At 47.5% G+C, this 20,032-nt stretch overlaps 7 protein-coding genes across 7 annotated transcripts; 6 read left to right on the top strand and 1 right to left on the bottom strand.

The window, feature by feature from the left end:
- Positions 1-614: 614 nt before the first annotated feature.
- Positions 615-1,193, top strand: LHYA1_G003270 (uncharacterized protein; the record flags this gene model as incomplete). The annotated part of the gene is made up of 1 exon (XM_031148244.1): positions 615-1,193. The coding sequence occupies one exon, from the start codon at positions 615-617 to the stop codon at positions 1,191-1,193; it is 579 nt and encodes a 192-aa protein (XP_031007033.1).
- A 513-nt stretch (positions 1,194-1,706) lies between these two features.
- LHYA1_G003269 (putative amidase) lies at positions 1,707-3,652 on the top strand (the record flags this gene model as incomplete). The annotated part of the gene is made up of 5 exons (XM_031148243.1): positions 1,707-1,994; positions 2,062-2,554; positions 2,602-2,981; positions 3,031-3,530; positions 3,583-3,652. 5 exons carry the CDS (start codon positions 1,707-1,709, stop codon positions 3,650-3,652), a joined length of 1,731 nt encoding a protein of 576 aa, XP_031007063.1.
- Positions 3,653-11,594: 7,942 nt separating this feature from the next.
- On the top strand, positions 11,595-13,423 carry LHYA1_G003268 (Beta-glucuronidase; the record flags this gene model as incomplete). The annotated part of the gene is made up of 7 exons (XM_031148242.1): positions 11,595-11,740; positions 11,791-11,910; positions 11,963-12,005; positions 12,125-12,221; positions 12,269-12,376; positions 12,428-12,781; positions 12,840-13,423. 7 exons carry the CDS (start codon positions 11,595-11,597, stop codon positions 13,421-13,423), a joined length of 1,452 nt encoding a protein of 483 aa, XP_031007064.1.
- A 647-nt stretch (positions 13,424-14,070) lies between these two features.
- LHYA1_G003267 (uncharacterized protein) lies at positions 14,071-14,593 on the top strand (the record flags this gene model as incomplete). The annotated part of the gene is made up of 3 exons (XM_031148241.1): positions 14,071-14,133; positions 14,204-14,485; positions 14,525-14,593. The coding sequence occupies 3 exons, from the start codon at positions 14,071-14,073 to the stop codon at positions 14,591-14,593; spliced, it is 414 nt and encodes a 137-aa protein (XP_031007071.1).
- An 885-nt stretch (positions 14,594-15,478) lies between these two features.
- LHYA1_G003266 (uncharacterized protein) lies at positions 15,479-16,119 on the top strand (the record flags this gene model as incomplete). The annotated part of the gene is made up of 3 exons (XM_031148240.1): positions 15,479-15,565; positions 15,616-16,027; positions 16,082-16,119. The coding sequence occupies 3 exons, from the start codon at positions 15,479-15,481 to the stop codon at positions 16,117-16,119; spliced, it is 537 nt and encodes a 178-aa protein (XP_031007072.1).
- Positions 16,120-16,291: 172 nt separating this feature from the next.
- On the bottom strand, positions 16,292-17,335 carry LHYA1_G003265 (uncharacterized protein; the record flags this gene model as incomplete). Its single annotated transcript, XM_031148239.1, has 2 exons — positions 16,292-17,154; positions 17,203-17,335. 2 exons carry the CDS (start codon positions 17,333-17,335, stop codon positions 16,292-16,294), a joined length of 996 nt encoding a protein of 331 aa, XP_031007069.1.
- Positions 17,336-18,513: 1,178 nt separating this feature from the next.
- LHYA1_G003264 (uncharacterized protein) lies at positions 18,514-19,405 on the top strand (the record flags this gene model as incomplete). The annotated part of the gene is made up of 2 exons (XM_031148238.1): positions 18,514-19,270; positions 19,332-19,405. 2 exons carry the CDS (start codon positions 18,514-18,516, stop codon positions 19,403-19,405), a joined length of 831 nt encoding a protein of 276 aa, XP_031007070.1.
- Positions 19,406-20,032: the final 627 nt, after the last annotated feature.

Here is a 20,032-nt window from a genome sequence, read left to right as displayed (position 1 = left end):
AGGGCGATGGTATGAGACTGTGATGACTACCTAGGTAGGTAGGTAGGTACGATACGTTTTATACCCTCAAACCGAGGTTGCGTAGGCTGATTAAGGTAATGATTATGAAGCATGCCGTGGTGAACAATTAGACTTGCTGCTTAGAGTCGCTGCATCCTCAAGGCCTAAACAAGGGACGTTGTACTCGGTATGATTGGCAGCTTGAATGAAACTGATACGAAGTGGATGAAGCGACTGTTGAAATTGACAGTCCTGAAGCAAAAATAAACCATCATGAAACACCATTTCGCCTCGTCGAGACGCTGGGCTGCGACAGCGCAGCGCAGCGCTTGATCCTTGGCCGCCTAAGCCACCCACGCATCCACCCAACAGTGGGCAGCGGCGTAGCCGTACTGCAGCATAGAACAGTTCATACGAATAGGCTTCCTCGACCACATTCAAGCTCCAAAGAGCAAATCCACATACGAAATAGTGATCAAAGGCTTGCCTCTGAACTGCGCATTCTATTCTACTTGAAAGACTGACTACTTATCGGGTCCTGAACGAGCAACTGCAAGGCTGGGAACGGTAATACGAGGCTGTCATCTTGCCCGCTGGCCCGGCTAAGCTGAAGCATGGCGAACCATCGAAGATCATCTTCCGTCTCTCATATGCGATTGTCACAGCCATTACCTCCATTACCATTGCCATTACTTCTGAGCGACCTACCTGCATATCGAGATGATCCAGAGCCATCGGAAGAGGAGGGCGAAGAAGGGGCGGAACGAGTCGGGGCGAACCAGGCAGAAGCTCTACCCTCTGAACCTCCCGAATACCAACCAATGTACGACTACCTGAGAGCACATCAATTGCGACATCCTCCACTTCCAGAACCACATTCTGTGTCCGACAGTCTTCAGGTTCCCATCGCACCTCCTCGTTTCGAGCCATACCGAGACGAACCAGACGAACCCTTCGTGGTCGATATAGATACTTCCCAGCCACCTCCATCCTACAACGATTTATACCGAGAGCATGAAATTGAGATGCAAATCTTGGAGAGAACACTCGACGCAGAAGGTGACCCTGTAGAAAGTACAGAAGATATTTGCAAATGGGTCGTCGCGATGTTGTTGATCACATTGACGGTTGCAAGTGTTGGGACAGCGTTTAACTGGGGGAGGCCTCATTGTAACGCATCCATGAGATGTTGAATACCCAGTTGCATTTGATTTATGAACAAGCGCGGCGTTGGAGTTTTGGGACCGGATTAGAAAGGGAAAGGGAAAGGGATATACAGTATGACTCAAACGAATGATATTCAAATACATGAGAATGAATCAAAGATTTTCAAATGAAAATACAGCAAAGTACGGTTGTGACTCTTGAGTGAGTGTTGCACCATCACCAAGCATTCTTGCCAGCCGTGACCGCCTCCCATACTGGATGAAAAGGGCTTGGCTTCTCGGCTACACCTTCTTAATTCTTTTGTCGCTGTAGCCAATATCCTTATCAAATCGCGGGGGCGGCGCGCCGTCATTATCAAACACAATCACCAAGTGGAGGTTACATCCTTCTCTGTATCGCAGTATCTATCCCACTCTAGGACAGGCAGGAAACCTTTGTAATGATCTTCTTCTATCTATATAATGTTCAATGCAATGCTACTGGCACCTGTCTCCTTTCGCAACCCATATTTTCTGTACTGACGAGCTGTGATACTTACCATGGCAGCTACAGTGACAATAGCTTCCGGAGCAACATGGCAAGAGGTTGCAGCAGATAGGCAGAAATACCGTGATGCAACACTTGCAGCTATCAAGCCATCTATTCCCGATATCCCCTCCCCATCTTTAAATACAATTTCCATCGCAAAAGACATCCTCACAAAAGAGGAGATCAAAATCACTGAAAGTAAAGTCGAGGAGCTTGCCCCGCAGCTTGCTCAAGGGGAATTAAGTGCCGTTACAGTTGTGGAAGCTTTCCTACGCAGAGCGGCGCTTGCGCAGAAGTTGGTAATTGAAACTAAATCCTCCATGTCACCAGTCTCCATCAGCTTTTACTGATATTTCCATCTATCAGACAAACTGCATCACCGAACTTCTCCCCTCTCGCGCCCTTGAGCGTGCTAAATACCTCGATGACTACCTTAAGACCAATGGCAAGCCAGTCGGTCCTTTACACGGCATACCAATCAGCGTGAAGGAGCATATTGGCATGAAAGACCTGGACAATAATGCAGGTTTCATAGGTTGGGTTGGCAATATTGCTCCCCAAGATGCATATATCCTGCAAATATTTTGGAATGCTGGGGCGGTGTTCCATGCGAGGACTACACAACCACAAACGCTGATGCACTTGGAGACAAGCAGTAATTTATATGGGTCCGTGGAAAGAAATCAGGAGAGACTATATAGACTGACGGATCGCAGGGTAACCACGAATCCCTATAATTCCCTGCTTACGTCGGGTGGCTCTTCAGGGGGTGAAGGTGCCTTGGTTGGATTCAAGGGGTCATGTCTTGGGATTGGGACAGACATTGGTGGTTCCATCCGTTCACCTGCTGCCAATTGCGGTATGTGTAAAACCTTGTACTCTGAGAGAAGCTTATTTCGGCAACAGGTGTATATGGTATGAAACCAACAGCTTTGCGATTGCCAGTTCTAGGCTTGCTTGGGCCCGCGGGAGGTCAGGAACAAATTGTTGCTACAATCGGACCTCTGTCGACGAGCTTAGAGGGCTGCAAATTATTCATTAAGACCTTGCTTGATGCTAAACCGTGGTTAAAAGAACCTACGCTCATGCCTTTCCCTTGGAAGCAGGAAGACTTCTTCAAAGGCAAAAAATTGAAGGTTGGAGTACTTTGGGACGATGAAGTGGTGAAGCCTCATCCACCAGTCACAAGAGCTCTGAAGCAGATGGTTGACAAGCTGAAATCGACGGGAAATGTGGAAATAGTTGAATGGAAACCATACAAGCATGACCTTGCATGGGAAATCATTGTGAGTCTTGTGTCTTTCTTCCAGAGCCTTCAGATTGTGACTTTCTTAGGCAAACCTTTACTTCTGCGATGGTGGTAAAGAAGAATCAGATCTTATTGATGTATCCGGCGAACCTTGGCGCCCACTCTCCAAACACATCCTTAAAAGTCGACATGTCGAAACGCACACTATACCCTCGATGTATAAAGCCACTATAAAGCGCGATGCTTATCGAGTCGAGTACGCCGAGCACTGGAATAGCACCGCTACCTCTGCTGGTCCAAATGGAGAACTAGAAGGGGCTGTCGATGTTATTTTGAGCCCAGCGGGCCCTGGAGTCGCGCCAAAGATTGATACTGCTAAATGGTGGGGATATTTGAGCCAGTGGAACGTGCTGAACTATCCTGCCCTCATCTTTCCTGTTGACAAGGTTGATGTCGTTAAAGATGGAGGTACACAGAGCCATTCACCGAGGAATGAAACCGATAAAGAGAACTGGGAGCTTTGGCAGAAATATGGTGCGGAGGGTTATAAAGACGCGCCAATCTCATTGCAACTTGTTGGCCGAGGGTATGTTGCTCTGCGTCTGTATGCGTCCCAAGATCATGCTAATGTGTTATAGCTTCGAGGATGAGAAGGTAATTCAAGCGTTTGAGATTATCCAAAAGGAGACTGGTGTCCCTTTTGTCTAGGCAGTCATACTTGGCGGAAAGCCCTTTCACAGCATTCGCAGCCGAGTGCATAGTATAACATGTATGTACCTACTTTGGAGTGAATGTCGCTCAGATCGTTTAATCATTTCATCTTGGTACGTGTGTCTCACTAGTCCGTGCCCATTCTAATGTGAAAATCACCCTCATCTTGGGCACCTATTGGGTCCCACGGAAAGCCCTTTGATTCATAGCAATTACCAATCCAGCTTTATTCCAACCACACTTCATCTACATCCTGCAAGTCCTGCATTTGTTTCTGGAGAAGTCTACCCCACGCAATAGTAATTGACCCTTACATCTGTACCTACGAAAGAAGTCGATCGTGGGAGCTGAAATTTCTTCCTTTGCTGCATGCTTCCCAAAAGATACTCGATCCCCTACTTTCAGGGTCTGATTAACAGGTGCCCAAAGCTCTAGTGAGCCCTCTTGATCTTGACAGGTCAAAATACCACATACCCCGCATTCAAGTCACAGAACAGTGGATCCTACGATTGCCACGTTACTCGATACTCTTCATTCCTGTTCTGCACTTCATTATAGATACGAAGAGGCTTGCGGTTCGTCCAGTAAAAAGTCGTGCTTAATGCAGGGTGAGCGCGGGTGTAACGCGGGTTAACCGTTATCGTAGTCTGGGTATGACTTTCGCCGGGAAGAGATAGAAATTCTCGAGCCAAGCCTCTGAATCTTAATGTTCAAATCTCATGACTTGCCAAAATTACTACCTGATTGTACACCAAAAGAGGCTGTGTGTTGGCAAGTGCCACCTATTGTAACAGGTATCAGCTTGAATTAATCTGCCAAGGAAATTAATTACTATACTTGAGTGCCGCAAAACGCGTATAGCACATTGGTGTCTCATCACACTGTTTAGTTTGCAGAAAGTCCATGCACTCCAATCTTCCAAGCTGGCATTCATATTCTTTTGCCGCGTTCTCTATATCTACGTGCATTGCATGCACTGCATGTTAGCAAATACCGTCTTTCTTCTCTGCACTTAGTGGTTTACACAGCGTTCGAGGTTCTGCACAAAACCTCTTTCTTCATCTCGGCACTACACAAATGGCAGAATTGAGTTCCAATTCTCGAATGAGATTGACTATGAAGGAAATTGACTGCGGGCGATGTATGTAGGGGTGCCCAATGCATGGGAGTTAAGCACATGCTGCGTGGGTTTGCCAGGAGAGAACGATCCCCCACTACATCCCCCGTTCCTTGAGTCATCAGACTGTCTTTATATACATCCTTCACCTTCCGCCATTACGATTTTTATATTGTTTATCCTCAGTGGGACTTACAAATAGTCATCTTCATCCACTCCATCACACCCCATCCAGCTTCCCTTCCAAACTTTAGCCCATTAACCGCAACATCACAACCACAATGTCTACAGATATCGACGCCCGCGAAGCAGCAATAGCCGCTCGAGAAGAGGCCGTCACATTGCGAGAGCAAAACATCAAAGCGCGTGAAGTAGCTCTCTTGGCAAAAGAACAAACTCCTGCTTCTGAACCTGCAGCAACACCAGCAGCAGCTCCTGCTGCTGAGGATTTAACTCCCGAGGTAAAGGCCGACCTCACAACTGCTATCGCTGAACCGGAAGTCAAAAGTGAAGAGAGCGCTCCTCCTGCTGTTGCGGAGGCTGAGGGGGAGGCTGAGGAAACGAGCGAGGCTGCTCCTACACCAGCTAGCAAAGAACGCCCTGCTCTGATAGCTGAGGAGAGTAAAGCCAAGGAGGCTAGCCCTGATGTCGAAGAAGCGGTACCGGCTATCGAGGATAGTAAACCCGCTGTTGAGGAACCGAAGCCTGTTGTCGAGAGCGCTCCTGCTGAAGACAATCACCCCGCTGTAGAAGAGCAAACTTCTGCTGCTGCCGAAGAGCCGAAAGAGGAAGAGGCAACGCCAGCAGTGGACGAGCCCACACCTGTCGGTGAAGAATCCAAACCAGCGACCACCGAGAGCGAGCCCACAGCCGCAATCGAAGAGCCAAAAGAAGATGAACATTCACCAGTAGTGGAGGAAAGCAACCTCATAGCCAAGGAGCCAACACCTATCAGTGAAGAATCCAAACCAGCGACCATCGACAGCGAGTCGACACTGATCGAAAGTGAGCCAACTCCCGCAGTGCAATCCGAGAACCCCGCTCCAGTCTCCAAAGAAACACCACCCGCTGCTACACCGCAAACCTCACAAACACCCGCAGTAGATCAATCGAAAGCAAATCCTGTTGAAGCGCCTTTAGCTGCACAGAAAGAACTAGCTCCACTCGCAGAAGTACCCGAGCAGAAAGCTGTCGATCCTAATACCCCTGGTCCTGTGGAGGAATCCTCTGCATCCCCCTCACAAACCGTACATGCAGCGGGTGTTGTGGAGGAGGGTGTCGCTTCTTCTCAGCAGCTGCCGATTGCGGTTTGACGACGACTGGGGCTGGGGTGGGTTTTTGGGAGGGGAGGGGAGGGGAGGGATTAATTGATTGGGTGATTCATTGGTTGGTGCGAATAAAGTAGTGGGGTAGGGTGAGTAATGTGGATAGAATGAAGGGATAGAGAGAGGTTAAATTGAAACGGAAAGGAATAAAAAAGAGTGTTGTTGATTAATCAAATAATCTAAAATTACCATCTTTGTAAAAGAAAACCATATCATATTCGTAGCTAGCTGCGATAGGTGGCACTATATACAAACCGGTCCCGTCCTTATTAGAATCAACACCTTCCTGTATTACGAATCTCTTACTCCCTCAGCCTCCGTATAAATATAAATAAAAGTGGGATCAAAGAATAAGCGATAGAAAAAGGGGGGATCCGGGCCGGGATCATGAAAAGGGGTTATGGATGGTGCGAGAGACGAATAAATAATACCCTAATGGATGGATGGAGTTAAATGCTAGCATGCGTGCTTCTTAGCGAATTTGTATTGGTTTCTTTGCACACATCGGAAAATAATAGAGGGATTGCCTATTTGATTTGGTACCTTTGAGTGTGTAGCACCGTACTCGTATGTTTCGACTATGATTCGAAGATAGATAGGGTCGGGTTGGCCCGGTTGGGTGTTCCCGGCGCTTATTGCGACAGACAGCACGTCAAGCGTCTCATGCTTCATTAGGTAGTCGTGGTTAGGGAGGATCTGGACTTTGGAATATGGTAATAACTTGTTGCTAGGTACTCCATAATGACTGATATCACGAGGAGTAGATGTGCAGAACCGTGTGATTTTATAATTGCTTTGCCTGTGAATCTTAAGCTTTCGAGATTGGCTTGCAGGCTGAAGACATCGCGAAAAATCAATACATTAATTTGGTAGTAAGGTTGGATAGAGGATGGATACTGTAGCGCGAGAAGGAAATCTGTCTAGATCATAATATATCCTATGGGATCATCTAAAACGATCTAATTTTGGATATCTCATGAGTTCTCGCGAGAATCAAAAGACCTATCAAAAACTGATTGGCATGCAAGGGTTTGTGACAGGTTGATGTGGTTTTTATTTGGAGTCCTCGATATCCTGCTTATCTCGTCGAACTATTTCTGCTGCTACATATGCTTTGCGAACTGCATTGCAGTCTAGAATTCCCCGTCCCGCAAGTCTTCCCCGGTAGTCTTATGCCCCTCCATATCTAGGTCCTCCCTCGAACCGTCCTTGTAACCCTCAGAATCCCACCCCGGTTCTCCATCGTCGATACTGCACTGTATCTTCCACAAACGATTGCAGCATCGCCAGCTATCATTTCGTCGCGTCTGCTCTTCTTGATTGATATCGAGAAGCAAAGAAATCACCCCATTTTCCCAAACCCCTCGATCGACCTCCCAGCAAGTCCACTAGCAACTGTCCCAGACAACCCACCATTGCTCTCCGGGTTCGCGAACGTAGGTTTCAACACAGCATGCGAGTCCACGCGTTGCTTGTGGGCCGCCGCACATCCCCCAGTTGTAAGCACGACAAGTGGGACGACGAGGACGAGGAAAAGTGCTACGATGGCGATACCGATGTAGATGAATGATTTCGGGTTCTTTGTGTTGCTGTTCCATTGTTGGTTTTGTAAGGGTTGTGATGTTGTGGGCTTCGAGTCGGTGGGAGGGGTGGTGGAGGAGTGCGATGGTGGGGTGTATGGTGGTGGTGTGCCGCTGGTGTAGAGAGGCAACTGGGAGATGTTAGAATTTCTTCTAGACGTGAGTTATGGAATAGGTATTTACCATAGGCTCTGCCTCTGCTTCCATGGCTGAATATGGCGTGAAGATGTTATTGCTGGCATCCATTTTCAAGTGTCGGTTAGTGTATTGTTCTTCCCGTGTAGATATAGTATTTCCAAAGTATCGAAGATGAATTGATTGACAAAAAAAAGCTTCAGAATTGTATTAAGGAGAGTATTGAAAGAAAGACTGTGAGTTAATTGATATATTTTCGTCGTCGCAGAATATGTAATTGCTTAAAAGGAGAGGGAGAGAGAGAGTGTGATCCTACGACATCACATCATTCCTACACCTCCAAGACCATTCCAATTCCATTAGCGTAGCATACGCGCAAGAGGGCTGTGTCAGGTTCGCCCAATCCTAGGCGCAGCCTCTGTGATAAATGTGGCGCCTAATGACTGTCGGATCCAAATAAAGAATTCCTACCGAGAATCCTTCATGCAGGGGCCCATCCTGCAAGGCTGAAACAAGACACAAGAGGGAAATCTCAATCAAATGGTTTGCTGGTCCGGTATGAACTATTTTTCGAAACATGGGCGCGGAGGACGAAGGTACCTCCGTAACGTGGAGACTGCTCGGACCGCGTTGGCGCTAGCAGTTTAGCGTTGGAATACCGTGACCTCTAACTTTCCTCTCTACAAGGAGTAACGCGGGGCACGTCCTTATTTGGTGCCCTACTGTATTATCATTTTCACTACATCTCTCAAAAACTTATTCTCGACGCCAATCAAGCACTGAAGATAGCGTTCAACGTGTACTGGCTAGAAGGAGACGCCTGGAGGAGTCTCAGCCGGTTTAATTTGTTCACTAGGCTAGACAAGCGTACCAAAATGTTTACAGTCCATCTTTAGTTACTTGCACAGTGATGAGCAAGATTGTAGCAAGTGCATTGCTCTGCTAGAGAAAGTTACTCTAAAACAAGATAGAATCCCATCGTTATTCCATTGTTACAAGCACTGTAAAGCAGGCCCTATATCAATTTTCCGTACTCCTTTCTAGCATAGAATCACCGAAACCCCCTTTGCGCCTCATTCCAAAAGATCAATCCTCTATCTGTACCAAAGTTTTACTTTTTTTTTTCAAAAATAACCCAACACTCAGTCGAATCCCTATCCTAGCAGCGCGCTTTTTCGCCAGCTGCCTCTGGGAACGCTTTATCGTTGTCTTACTTTGTCGGGTGTTCGTCTTTAGTGTTCGAGAGGTGAGATGCTTTGGCTTCGGCTTCATGTTGGTGCATTGGTGATGGTGGGGTTGTGGTTCTAGCCGACCACCGCATATCAGTCGAGACTTACTATTCCTATATCGAGACCATTCTCTCTCCTTGTCGTTTGAACCCATGATCATCCGATTATTTCTTCTCTTTCTTTTTATTCAACTGCCTGGAAAGCGGATACTGAGGCGGAAAGCTGATGGTGTGAACCGAACTATAATAAGTTACTTTGAAACTTCAAGTGAGGTGGCAAAGTCTCATCAATATACACACATGCCAAGTGCAGCAAAACTTACAGCCCTCGTAAGTCTAGTCACTCACTGGAAGTATAATATGACTAGCGTTAAATCTTATAATGGCCTTTTCGTTAGATATAGCTATAGTATCTGGTACTGTATACCGCAAAATTTGACGTGCGATTCGCTTGTTGTTTCGGTCCTATGATCCTTGATGAAGCGGGTGCTTATACAAGGTTGACTGCAGAAAGAGTACGTGAAATCGGAACATGAGCCAAGCGGCTTATAGATATGTATGTACTGGTATGTACGTTATTGTGTTGGGTGGCTGAGTTTGCACTTAGGCAGCGAGCAACACTGACACGACATGCTTCGCTTCATTGACTTTAGGGAAAGGGACTAAGTGAAAGGCTATTTAAGTAATACGAGTAGATGCTGTGAGAAGACATGCTTTGAAGTTTAGGTTGCAGAAAACGCCTGCCTGTTGGGTATATTTCGGTACATTTACAGTGTAAAGAGCAAGCACGTCTTGATATCCACGCCCATCCATCATCATGACCCAGAACCACGCGCCCAAACGCCATAATTAACCAATCAGTCCATCAAGTCCTTCATCTATCCTCTACCTCTATACCCAACCCCTCACACACTCTCTCTTTCCCATTTAATCCTTCAAGTACAATAAGTATCCTCCCCATCAGACGAGCAATCCCGATGATGCCCCCAATGCAGCACCACAGCCAGCACCACCAAAATAACTACGATCTTGATCACGATCGCCGCGGCGCAAAAGTAGATGCAACGGCGGCTGCGGTAGCGGTTGCGGTAGACGTAGCCGCCGTAGGGGGGAGGGGCCCCGCCGAAGGGTTGCGTATGGCGGTAGTTGCTGAGGGGTACTTGGTTTTCCGTTTGTGGGAATTGCTGGGAGTAGTGTTCTGATTGTGGGTATGGGTAGGTTGGTGGAGGTTGGGTTGGGAGCTGAGGGGAATGTTAGTTTTGAGATATGTTTGTAGGAATTAAGGGGATTACAAACACTCTGGTAGTTGTCGTTGCCTCCTTTTGAAGCGTCCATGTTTGCTTTGCTTTACGCCTTCTTTTTTAAGGTACCCAGTAGTGTAGGTAGTCTTGCCCTTAAATACCTGGGTCGTGACACGCAAGATTTGTATGGCGATTGGGGGAGAAGGATGCACAATACCGTAGGATTTGTTCTTTGCCTTTGCCCTGTTCTAGAAGGAAATTAATAGACAAGAGCCCAGCCAGACTGGGAATGGCGAAGGCGGTCTTATATTTGAAGTCATTCCTGTGCCGCCAAATCGTGGCTTGGCTTGCGATCCTTTGAGGCCCGGGAGGCACAGCAGAGCAAGTGTAATAGTTGTTAGTTTCAGGGGTCCAGATGGTACATTTTACGGTAACGAGGGGGGCTGATTGGAAAGTGCGGGCTCACGTACAGGCTTAGCAGGAGATCGCTTCAGGGGCGCAAGGCGGGGCTCCAGCCGCTGGAGGGAGGGGAGCCTGTTGGAAGTCTCATCACGTGTCTAAGCGAAGTGGTTGGATTTTCTGGCCGTCGCTCACGAGTTCTTCCTTCATTTCGCGTTTGGAATATCAAGATACATCAACTCCGCCCTCAACTTCAACTTGAACAATCATACGGAGCCTTGAGACCGATGTTCGCGATAAAGAATGGATCATGTGATGGTCAGTTGCGGCTGAGCTCAAGGTGGGTATGATTACTGTACAGTAATCTTACATATCAAGAGGATGTTAAAGTTATTTCAGTCACAATACGAGACAAGACAATCACCTCGACACGTGGATCGAAGAATCTCCATCATTGCGCTTTTCCTAAGAGGGGCTACCAGCTCTAGTTAACAAGTTGCGACTGCTCGGGTGCTTTCATTCGAGGATAAAATATCCTCTCTCCGGATACTCCACAATCTGGGGAAGCTGCTTTTCCCCGCAAGAAACTACACTTCGCCCGGCACAATTGACACCGCGTGTCTGCTTGGCGGTATAATGATACTAAAAAGTACTGTACCTACCGGGGTACCTTTGCCCGGCTGTCAAAGGATAAAGGGTTACTATTCTACCCAATATCTGTCAATTCGCGCGGGCAGGTGACCCATATGATGGTCAGCTCGGCACAATTGACGGACAAGCTGCGGCTAGTAAAAAGTTTCGTCGCTTTGAAAGTCAAACTTGGCGCACTCGACAGAATATAAGTAGAACGTGTTTTCATATGTTCCACTCGTCTTCATCTATTGCGCGCTCGTCGAATACAAAGGTCTGGAATTATGTTTTTCCTGTCTATGAAGAAAGTGTTGTGCGTTCTGCTAGTTCTGGCAAATAGGATTGTGACAAACGCAACTGTCACCTACACAGTGCCAGCTTCTGCCGCAACAGGAGCAACAGCTCTCGATCCGGCTCCTGTAGGACTCTCGTATGTCTTCCCCCAATTTCTTCTGCTCAGTCCTGATGGTACCATGGCAGATTCGAATTCTTCGCCTTCCCATCATACTTTAAAAACGTGACGGCGACGAACCAATGTCTTCAAAATTTTGAGACATTGACAGGAACATGGCCTCCAATACGAATTGGTGGAACAACCCAGTACACCCCTCCCAGTCTTGCGGTAGCAAATTGGTTTCTAATTTCGAGCTAGAGATCGGGCTACTTATGATCCCAATACTTCGGCTTATGTTGTCGTAAGAATAACTGGCTCTTTGATTTTACTCTACCCACTTCCATCTTCAAAATGGAATCTGCTCTTCTTCTTCTCTCAAAACACTCTCAAGAGGAAATAACTAACTCCCCCGTGATCTAGTACACCGTGGCTGCTTCGACCGATGCCCCTGCAGCTTTGACTTTCGGCCCAGCTTTCATGACTCTCGCGGGCACGTTTGCTGGGAGCGTCGTTCTTGGTAGGTCAACTTTGGGGAATTTGGAGCTTCAATTGACCATTTGAAAGGGCTCAATCGCGGTCATGACAATATCACAAACACAATTGCTGCGGCCAAAATCGCAAAGAGTAGCATGACAAACTTGCTTGCAATTGAGCTAGGAAATGAACCAGAATGTAAGGCTTCTTCCCATCCAAACAACTCGATCAACAGCTAATTTTCGCAAGACTGGTCAGGAGTTCAGCCCATCGCCTCCGGGACCTGGACTCCAGCTACCGATGCCGCATCTCAGGATGATTGGGATATACAAGTCGGGCAAGCTCTGAGTACCCAATCTATCATCCAAGCCGGAAACTCAAATTCAGCGCCTCCGACATGGGGAGCAGCCGAGCTGATCTCTACTGAGAACACTACGGCAAAGTCCTATGTCTATGACTATGCCCATCATAACTATCCCGGGGGAACCTTGACTTCACTGATGAGCCACAGTAGCATCTCGAGCAATGTAGAAATCTTTACATCGGACATTGTAGCGGCAACCTCGGTACAAAAAGAATATGTACTTGGCGAAACAAACTCAGGTACCTTCTCCCCAACCCCATCCCACACCCTCAAAACAGCACTAACTAAGAAACACAGTCTCCGGTGGTGGAGCAGCAGACGTATCTCCTGCTTTCGGAGCAGCCCTCTGGACCATGGACTATGCGCTCCGCACCTCCCTCGCCAACATCAAACGCACGTATTTCCACCACGGCACCATCGGGGCCTGCTACTATTGTTGGTGGGGCCGTTATGATATGGGTGCGCCGTACTACGGCGCATACGCAGCGGTAGCCGCGCTGGCAGGCGGCTCCTATATATCAGCCCTCGATGACGGGAGCACAAACTACGCCGTCTACATCATCTACGACTCGGCACGCAAGCCGCTGCGCGCACTGTTGTATAACTCGGACTACTATGCCGTAGGGACTGGGACGCGGGGGAGTCAGAGCTTCGTGCTGCAGGGCTTGACGGCGGCGAGTGTGAAGGCGAAGAGGTTGACTGCTGCGGGGGCCGGGAGTAGGGTGGATCAGGGGAGTAACCCTACGTTTGGGGGCCAGACGTTTGCAAATGTCACGTGTGCGATTGGGGGCACAGAGGTTTTTGAGAGCACGGCTGTGGTTACTGGGGCGGCTACGTTTACAGTTGCTGCTTCGGAGGCCCTGCTTTTGTATTTACAATGAGTGTGGATGTTGATGTCCATGTGGATATGAAAGAAAATGCGGTGTGGAATTTGGAAATTGTAAGTTTGGTGCTTTGATGTGCTGTGCTGTGCTGTGCTTGCTTGATTGGAGCGTCTGTTTACAATAGGTACCTAGGTAGTCAAGTACAGTACTTCTCACCATCTTTCCGAAGTTCCACACAAAACAGAATTACCCCTATCCTCGCCGTAGTATTCCACCGACTGACTCCACAGCGTAGCAGATCTCCGGGAAATTAAGGGTTATACGAGATCGAGGTGTGGCGCATGACATGACACGATGCTACTATACGAAGTGAGATCTTACATAGAGAAATCCGGTGTATTCGGCACTTGGCATGTTTGTTTCCCCATCACGGCAGTTGAAGCAAGTTGGCCTATGCGGGGATTTTTCTAATATGGAATAACTTTCGTATACGAAGGGAGTATAAGAATACGTTTAATACAGTACATAAAGAGAGGAGCATGTTATATATATAATTGCGGGGTACCCGGCCTTATTTGTATCTAGTTTTGCTTTCTTACTCACTTGCTTCTTTGATTTTTCTCGTGTTTATTTTTCATATATATATTGCATGATTCTTGTCGACAGCAAGAGAGACATAACTCTGATTTGAACATCCATCCACGATGTTCCTCCTACCAACCATCCTCCTTGCGCTTGCAACTCTCGCCACATCATCCCTCCAAATTGTACCACTCCCTCCCTCCCTTCCCCTTGCCTAAGAAAAAACACTAACACCTCCCTCTTTCTCTCCCACAGGTCCCCGGCGCATCCATCACCGCAACCGGCACAAACGCACACCTACAAGCGCACGGCGGCTCCATCGTCTACACAGGGGGCCTCTACTATCTGATCGGCGAGAACAAACTAAACGGCTCGGCCTTCCAGAGCATAAACTGCTACTCGTCGCCTGATCTGGTGGATTGGGCGTTTGTGGGTGAGTTGTTGAGTGTGGGGGACAATGGGGGGGATTTGGGGAGCGGGAGGGTGGTGGAGAGACCGCATGTGCTTTGGAATGAGGGGGCGGGAAAGTGGGTTATGGTATGTTGTGTTTTTCTTTTCTTTCTTTTTTTTTTTGAGAGAGAGAGAGGTGAGTGTGGGGTGGAGATACGGATCGGGGATGTGGAGAGCTGGACGGGACTGGGCTGATCTGATGGGTGTGCTTTAGTGGATGCATATTGATAGTTCGAGCTACGGAGAGGCGAAGGCGGGCGTGGCGACTAGTACTAGTAGTAGTATCTGCGGGCAGTCGTATGATTATATGTGAGTTTGAAAAGTGAATGAATGAATGAGAGGAAGGGCGGGGGAAGTTTCTGGTGCTGGTGCTGAAATTTTGTTACTGCAGTGGATCGAGTCAACCGCTTGGATTTCAAAGCCGGGATCTGAATGTTTTCAAAGGCAAGTTTGCTAAGTGGACCCTGGAAAGAAAGAAGGCGAGAGACTAATCGGGAATAGATACTGATGGCACTGGCTATTTGCTGACTGAAGATGTAAGTTAAGGGGTATTCTAAGAAGGAAAAAAGGGTTGAAGAGAGAAGAGAAGCTGATGAGATCGTCTGATAGCGCGTAAACGGACTCAGGATCGATAAACTGTCATCGGATTACTTGACAGTAGAGTCTGCGACATATCTCTGGGCAAACCCAGCTTCTTTCGAGGCTTCTGCGATTTATAAGTCCGGGGATACTTATTTCGCTTTTGCGTCGCATGAGAGCGGATGGGGTAAGTTGTTTGGCTGTTTCTTCATTTTTCTTTTTCTCGCTGAGACTCTGTTGTGTTATGACTTGGCTAATGTGAAACTTCATCTCATATTCTAGCACCAAACGATAATGTTTACTGCACGGCAACTAGCCTTTCCGGCCCGTGGTCCAGCTGGGCTCTTTTCGCACCGAGTGGGACAGATACTTATTCCTCGCAGACTGCGGGTGTTGTGGAGGTCGATGGAACGGTGATGTATTTTACCCTGCCTTCCTCTACTTGAATCAGACAAGCAAGTAAACAAATAAAGCGTGTTGTGTTGACAGAAAAACAGGTACATGGGCGACCGCTGGGTCTCGACTAACCTTATGCGGTCAACCTACGTCTGGCTTCCTCTCACCCTCTCAGGCACAACAGCAACTCTCGTACCTCCCCCACCCTATATTCCTTCCCCCAGACTCCTAACAAATACCAGAACAACGAAGTAAACTGGATCCTAAACTCCAACTCCTGGTCCAGCGGCCCCAGCGAAACCACACCCGAAGCAGAAGCTAGCACCAACACGCTCTCCGGTGGTGCAAAGGTCATTTCATGTTCCGGCTGTTCAGGCGCCCAATCTATTGGCTACATCGGTGGTTCTCCAGGCGGGAAACTCATATTCCCGAATATATCTAGTACCGTGGCGACGACGACGACAATACGGATCCATTATACGAATGCGGATGCTTCGCAGCGGTTCGCGAGTGTGGTGGTAAATGGTGTCAGCCATGTTGTGGCTTTCATTCCAACGCCTGATGATAATACGCCTGGGACGGCGACACTGACGGTTCCGTTGAATAGTGGGAGTGCGAATACGATTGCGTTTGAGGCGTATAATGGGGGTTGGGGTAAGTGGTTCCACGGGAGGATGTTTGAGTAAATGGTATGCTGACTATGTGTAGCCCCAAATATCGATAGATTGATGGTCCCTGTGTCTTGAGGTGAAGGCGAAGCTATTTGTGAAGGATATTGCAAGTATGATGGGATTTTGAATGTAAAATAGTCTATGGGACGCCATGGATGCTTCTTAGGAGGGAGCTCTGTTGAATGGGATTGGACTTAAAAAGATTCATATCGATTTGTCATACTTTGTGAGACATTCTCGAGCCGGGTCAGGTAAGTGGAGTAATAATAGGCGGTCGTGAGTTCGACTTCTCAGGGGTAAGAGCTTGGAAACAGCCGCTGAGTAGATCAATCGAATCATGCTGGGACTGTCGAAAGCATTGGACGACTCGATGAGGTAGGAAGTATCGTCTTCGTAAAATGGATCGCTCTCTCCAGATTTTCCATCGTCCCGTAATCATTGATCTCGATATCAGGGACACATCTGATGTTGGCGGCAGTGGTGCGTTCTCGCATATTTGTGTCAAAAATGATTCGAAATCTCCGAATCGGCCTGGGTCGACGATCCTGAGCGGAGATAACTGTCTGCGGCTTTCTTTAATCGCTGTTTCTGCTGCACTTTCGTATTGTTTTCCGATCATTCGAAGGCGTAGGTATTTTCCGAGGACGATTGAACAGAGTAGAGCTAGTTGTCCATCTAGCGGATCATCGCGTCCAGAATACATGTATTGCAATGGGATTTCCATCGTGGTGATGGCTTTAGCCTTCAACGCAAACGTTCCGATTTGTACTTCCACGTCAGAGAACTCTTTTCGGTTTGTGGATTCGTACAAAGTTCGGACCGAAATCCATATGTATCCTGTGGCACAAGCACAGAGGGAATAGTTGGAGCCATTTGAGGCATTCTTCTTTTGGAAGAAAGCTTCTGCTCCGTAGGCTTTGATATCAGCAAAATTGGCTGTCAAATCTAAGCCGTACTTTGCTAATATCTTCTCATCTTTCACGTCCAAATCGGGCAAGTCAATTCCAGAGTCTGTACGAGAAGCGACGTAGAACATTGGCTGCTTCATAAAATACGGCCCAATGACTCGGTTATTATGGACTCGTTTTATCCTTAGGTTTGGACTGGAAACTGCTCAAAGTCAGAGAAGTATAGATTTTAGCAGCTAGAAGAACTGACATTCTGTAGAAACCGCAGCTTCTTGGATAAGATCTGGGAGTTGAACAAAGACTCGAACATTTTCAGATTTGACATTAATGATGCTCGGCGCTCTACTCCGACTTGTAATAAAAATTTCGTTTTCTTCATCCATGATTGTGTCTGCAACGTAGTATAGATCAGCAAGTTGGAAAACCTGAAGAATTCAAGCTGATAAAGGAAGTTTTGTATAACTGTATAGCTGACGTGGTCAATCTCGTATACATTCCTCACGCTAAATTTAGATCTGCGGGGCGGTACAAGAATACGAGAACCCGATGAGGGGCACTGCAATCTGAAACGAAGAATCATCTGGAGTTGTGCGGAGCGAGCCTTAAACTGGGGCAAAGCTTATACAGACTCCAATCTGAATGGCTCTTTGTATATGTGAATGCCATCAACCTTGTTGAAGGATGAGGCCGGATGTGTCTAGGAGGGGTTTTTAACTAGTTTTACATGGTAAAGGCGGGTTCTCCTCTCAATTGAAGCAAGACTGGGCCACATGGCGACATGAAATCGAAAGAGAAATGGCCACTCATAAATGGGGGCTCATCCCATCCAGTCCTTTTGGAGGTAATACTCCTTAGGTATTGAGGCGGACCGCCTACCTTGGAATGTGAGGTTATACTGCTTGAAAGTCACAAGACTGAAACTGAACAATGCACATTCCCACTGACTGGAAAACTTGAATAAAGAAAAGCCTGTCCTTTCTCTCCATACTTGGATGAGCCTGGACCACCAGGACTTCAAGGGAGTCAAAAGACATTATCAAATTTCGAACCTTGTGCCTTAATCCCTTAATCCCAAAGCCAATCATTGTCTGCACACAGTGATTTTTCTGAAAGGGTAAGAGAACATGTCATCCTTTTCTTTGTATACTACAAAGGGTGTTTCGGGGAAATCTTGCGAAATCAGAAGTTCGTGGAAGAATCAGAAATAAAAAAAAGAGTTGATCGCTTCAGGGATTCGCGATCAATCTTGTGGATTCATGCGAAACCGCGATCTCTCCACTTCCACAACAAACGTCTCTAGCAAACCTATAAAAAAAGCCCTTGAAAACGAACTATCGTCTCCACATACAAAAGATTCCGCTGAGCTTCATAACTTCAAGCGTCAATCTGCGGTTTCTATTGCAAGAGCAAGTGAGAAGAGAAGTTCGCACAGCACCAAGAGAATCGCGGAAAAACGCGTGCTCAACTACCGACGCGCCGAGAAACTTTTTTGCTGAGGTAGATAGCTTCAAGATTACCCCTTTCAGTCCACGACATTCCTGCTACACAATTACCAGACGAAATGTCTACAGAAATCGCCAAGAAGAGGGGAAGGCCCAAGAAGGTCATTTCCGATCCAATCGAATCAGGAATAACAGAGACCACCAAGAAATCTACAACTCGAACAAAGTCTACCAAAGCTGCAACTGCGAAGTCAAGTACACCCAAGGCAAAGGCTGCTACGCCTGCGAAAGCCTCTGCATCCAAACCAGCTGCTAGCTCGTTACCACCGCAAAAAGCCGCCTCAAAAGCTCCATCTCCGCCTGCGAAGAAGCCAGAATCTGAGACCCCGCCTCCCTCTCCACCTCCAGCTGCTGCGAAGCAATCCCCAAAGTCACCAGTCACTCCAGAGACCTCCAAGATCCTAAGCAAAGTCCGAGAGCTTTCCCAAAAAAACATCCAAAGCCCAGAAGAGGCTGTTAAATCCTCAACGCTAAAGCCATCCCCAACAAATATCGACTCAGAACCAGTCCCAACTCCGCAAACCACAACACCTCCCCCAAACCCAATTGCAACAGCCCCGAAACCAAACATCTCCCCTCCCAAACCTCCACCAGCACCAAAAGCAACGGTTTCGCCCACTACGAAACCCCATGTCCCGCTCGCCGAACTGAACTCCGCGATCGTGTCGAATATAAGCACACGGGCAGGCGCAAGACCAAACACAGCTGGTAGTAGAGCTCTACCACCAAACTACAAAAGTGTCGCGAGGAAGATTACTATGGGGATTGTGGCGGCGCCGATCTTGATTGTTACGAGTTATGTGCTGTATGAGCGATGTAAGTCACCTGGATATGGAGTAGGGAAGAAAGAACAATAACTAATGCGTTGTTATGTTAGTGGTGTTAGGAGAAGAGCGAAAGCTACTGACTAAGCCCTCGACGCCTGCGGAACCAGAACAGGATGTGAAATAAACCAATTCGGTCGATATAGCATGTTATGGGGATCTAGGCGGCTGTATGTAATGTGTTGGGTGTACAGGAACAAAAGTCATGATGGCATGAATTGTAATCTGATGTTATGTTATGATAATGGACTGTGGTTGGGTATGTACAGAAAAATCTCAACATTTGATACCCCTTGAACACGAAAATAATCTTGCTTGTTCCTGTCCAGTTATTTGTCTTAGAGCTGCGCAACTTTCTCTCTCATCTTTCGTCGTATCTATCATTTTGAGCCAGCAGTCTCCAGCTTGCGCTGATGCTCGCCTTGATTTCCCATCCAGGGAAAATCATTCGATCCTACTAGAGTATCAGTAACTAGCGGCGCCGGTTGTGCATCCTTACTCGCCTGCTCAGTCATGAAGGTATGAAGCTGAGCATCGTGTATAGCCCTAATCAGCTCTAAATATTCTCTTCTCTGCTTATCGAAATCTTCCTCCTGGCCCGCTCTTCTTTTTTCACTCCGCTCTTGCTCGCGCGCCCTCCTCTGCTCCCGATCCATTCTCTTTCCCTCTTCCTGGCACTTGACTCTCTCCTCAAACTCCTTTCTGCGTTTTCTCAGCTTCTTCATTTGCCCTTTGAGGACCAGGTATTGAGCCT

The sequence above is a fragment of the Lachnellula hyalina genome (assembly GCF_007821495.1).
Source record: "Lachnellula hyalina strain CBS 185.66 chromosome Unknown contig00034, whole genome shotgun sequence".
NCBI classification, from domain to species: Eukaryota; Fungi; Ascomycota; class Leotiomycetes; order Helotiales; family Lachnaceae; genus Lachnellula; species Lachnellula hyalina.
Note: the sequence above shows the minus strand (reverse complement) of the source record. Positions and strands in the feature narration are given on the sequence as shown.